The 3,794-nt window shown below is 39.7% G+C and overlaps 1 protein-coding gene across 1 annotated transcript; it reads left to right on the forward strand.

Moving 5' to 3' along the window:
• Positions 1–1,497: 1,497 nt before the first annotated feature.
• On the forward strand, positions 1,498–2,806 carry LOC148298241 (aurora kinase-like; the record flags this gene model as incomplete). The annotated part of the gene is made up of 3 exons (XM_088277019.1): positions 1,498–1,707; positions 2,600–2,701; positions 2,744–2,806. Coding segments are annotated over exons 1-3 (375 nt in total), but the record flags the coding sequence as incomplete, so codon positions are not given.
• Positions 2,807–3,794: the final 988 nt, after the last annotated feature.

Consider the following 3,794-nt stretch of genomic DNA (forward strand, 5'->3'; position numbering starts at 1 on the left):
AATCTGTTAAAAAACGCAGAGAAGGACAGTGTGGTTGGAGAGAAGAAGCTGCTTGTTTGCTTCATAAATGAAATTATGGACTATACTTTGTACAAGGCCAGAAATGGCAACAACAACGGACAGAATCGTTTTTTTTATGGGCTCAAGCTACCTGAAAGGCCATCTTCCGAATAGTCTAATGTGGTTTCTAAAAACTATCAATCGATTCTGAATAAACTGTTCGAGTCCCCCAACTTTGTGTAGTATTTCCAGTTGTTTTCAGCAATCAAACTCAACAATCGCCCTTAATAGATGACTCATATCATCAGTTCTCTCTCTTATAGCAACGTTAGAATCTTAAACTTGGCCAATAATCAAATGCGGAAACTCCCCTCTCCGCATTCATACACTCGCCTCTAATTTCTCAACCTGAACAACAACAAAATTAGCAATATCGAGGAGCTGCTGTCATTACCGGCTTTAGAGGAGTTACACTTGAAGGGTAATCAAATCGATCACGTCCTTGCAGAAGAGTAGAGAGTCACTGCTCAATCGTAATCAATAGCTATAAATAGACTGAGAATACTGGACATCAGCCAGAACTTAATCCAAAAAGAAGAGGATTTATGGGCACTGACTCATCTGCACAGCCTGAGCATGCTCAACCTGCATGGCAATCCCATCATGAGCAACAGAAATAGGAAATGGGTGGGATTACTGAACCAGGCCATCATTTGTGATTACTCCTAACTTTACGTAGACATGCAGACTAACATAGGTGTTTTCTGGTTTCACACAATATAAGGATGTGGCATTTGAAGCCAAGATACGCAAGAGCAGTAATCTATCAACATCGCGTAGTGTTCAGCGGCCTCCCAAATGAGAAGCAGCATTAGTTTAATCCCTATTATTTCTATCTCTTTGGTTTAGCATCATTAATTAATATCTTATTGGCTACTAGCCAGTAAGTCTATTTGTTTATGCTCATATGATTATCAATATATCAATATGAAAGTAGTCGGCAAGAAGCATTACAAGCAGTATACACTGAAGGAAGTTTTAGGGACTGGGAGCTTCGGCAAAGTCTATCACTCTCCGCCCTACGCAGTCAAGGAAATGTGCTTTCAGGGGCTATCTCCATTCATCGTGAATGCCCTGCAGAATGAGATAAAAATACTGGATAAAATTAGCCACAAAAATGTGGTTAAACTGATCGATAACTTCCGGGAGGGGCAGAATGTGTATTTAGTCTTAGAGCTCTGCGATATGGATTTGAGCAAATATTTAAAGCTTAATGGCAAGAAGCTTACATAGCAAAAGTCCATGGAAATCCTTAAGCAAATACTGGAAGGGTTTCGCGAGCTCTATAAAAACTAAATTATTCACCGTGATCTCAAGCCAGCCAATATCTTGGTCAATTCGAAGGGCTAATTTAAATTAGCAGACTTCGGCTTTGCTAAAATAGTGCATCAGTATGATAGCAATGTCCTGCACTCCATCGTTGGTACACCCCTATATATGGCTCCTCAAATCCTCGCCAAGAAGGAGTACACTACCAAGTGCGATATTTGGTCAATTGGATTCATCTTCTACGAGATGCTCACTGGGACCTTCCCCTGGATGGGCACTTCAGAATCCGATTTGCTCAAAAACATCACCTCGAGGCCCTTGAATGTTCCAAATGGTATAAGCACTGCGACCAAAGAACTTGTCTCCAAGATGCTCGTGGTTAATGAAAAAAACAGAATCGGCTGGGAGGAACTGTTTCAGATAGTTCTTTCTCCCAATAATCCAGCCCGCCCTCTCTCCAGAGATGAACCCAAAAAATAAATCCAGGACAAATAGAATAAATAGAATAGGCCAACAACTACTGAAAGAAGGAGGTTGTTCACCCCCAGCAGGAAGGCCAATATTCCAATCAGCTCCAATAACCAAATAGCAGAAGGAAAAGTAGCCCAAAAAGCATAGAAAAAATAATAAAAGTTAGATGTCGACTGCTTCATGTGTTACGAAAGCGTGTTCACTGATTTAATGTAAATTTAGCTTGAAAGGTTTTACGATGAGAAAACCGCGCATTAGATCTGCACAAATTTCACCGGTAAAATGAGCAGCGAACATAAAGAGAAGTTCCGTAAAGTTCTACAGCACTTCAACACTGATTTTCAAAAAGGAGCACTCAAAATATGGAACATTGCATTATGAGTCATACAAATCGCTGATATCCTTATATTCTATCGTTGATTAATGGGTTGATAATTGCATCGATATAATGTTATTTTATCAATAAAATGCTGCCTGCTTGACTAACGAGCAGTGCTATTATGGCGCTCATATAATAAATACATGATTGAACAATTTCAAAGACTGTCCCTCACGACCCAAGACTTCCTTCTCTCCCAGCTAAGCGATTCCTAATTGCCTCATTAGCTCATCCCGAAATCGAAGATAGTGAAAATCGACTCTATTTTCGTGAATAACTTCAAATCCTTCAGTACATTGCAGTTTGAATATAGATAAGAAGTATATTGGCCCTTTCTTAAACTTTACTTGCATCATCGGTCCGAATGGGTCAGGCAAATCAAATATCCTGGATGCACTGATGTTTTGCTTCTGCTCGTAGGCCTCCAAGCACTCGCTTCTGGATGCTCGTGAATTGATCAACCGGCAAGGGAAGCAAAATTTTCGGGATCTGGTCAAGGAAAATAAAGTCTGCTCCGTCCAAGTTCGTTTTGTCCTGTAAAACTAATAAAAGCTTGTTTTCGAGAGGAAGCTCGATCCGGAAAACAATGAAGACTACCAAATCAACCACCAGCAGGTGACCAAAAAGGTATACCAAAATGTTCTCTTCCATAGAAACATAAACTCGGTCACTCCGAACTTTTCGATATGGCAGGGTGAAATCGATAGGCTGGTTTTGAAGGAACCGATGCAGCTGACTGCTCTTTTTGAAAATTTAAGTGGCTCCATCTTCTATAAAAAAGAGTATGATCAGCTGAAGGATTAACTGGAGAGCCTGCAGCAGGAGTTCTAAACCAAAACCAAGAAGCTGAATAAGCTCAGGCTCTAAAAGAAGAACACTAAAAATTCTTTGAAAAATGAAGAACAAATAAACAAGTGGTAAGCTTCCTACACTGAGGTTATGCGCAAGATGTTCCTCCTGAAGGCCCTCTAAAAGGAAAGGGAAGTGGAAGACTTACAAAAATAAATATAGAGAGTCAGGGAATCGGAGGGCGGCAGAATCAAGCAAATAAACTAACTCAAGGCAGAAGCTCAGGAGTCGTATTTAAAAAAGAAAGAATGCCAAGAAAATTTAACCAAATTGACCGAATAAATCGAAACTTTGCATCGAAACGCCAAACAAATTGATAACCCTGCCAACATCCTCGATAAACAAGAGCTCTGCCATCATCAGAACTAACTATAAAGCCTATAGAAACAAATTAGAGAATTGAAAGACAAGCAATAAATGTTACATGCCAGCATCCCTGAAATGCCTTCGAGTTAACTCATCTCATAATACCTGGAAATATATTAGAAGTGGGAACAAGAGAATTCCTCCCTGAGCCGAGAGACCATAAAAAAGAATAATGAAGTTCTCTATGTCTCGGGAATGTTGCAAGCAAAAAGAGAGATGATGAACGAGGTTTAGTAGAGGAAAAAGAAGTACCACCTCAAACAACAGTAAAACAAAGAATCCCTACATCGATAAAGATAATACTTAAAATAGATTAGCCAATCCATTGCTGAGATTATTTCGAAAGATTAATCTTCGAGGAGAAGCACCCAGGCATTCAAACAGTAACTTGAGAACAAAA

Source organism: Brachycentrus maculatus, unplaced genomic scaffold, assembly GCF_059751285.1.
Source record: "Brachycentrus maculatus isolate JH-2025_06_01 unplaced genomic scaffold, ASM5975128v1 h1tg002317l, whole genome shotgun sequence".
Taxonomy (NCBI): domain Eukaryota; kingdom Metazoa; phylum Arthropoda; class Insecta; order Trichoptera; family Brachycentridae; genus Brachycentrus; species Brachycentrus maculatus.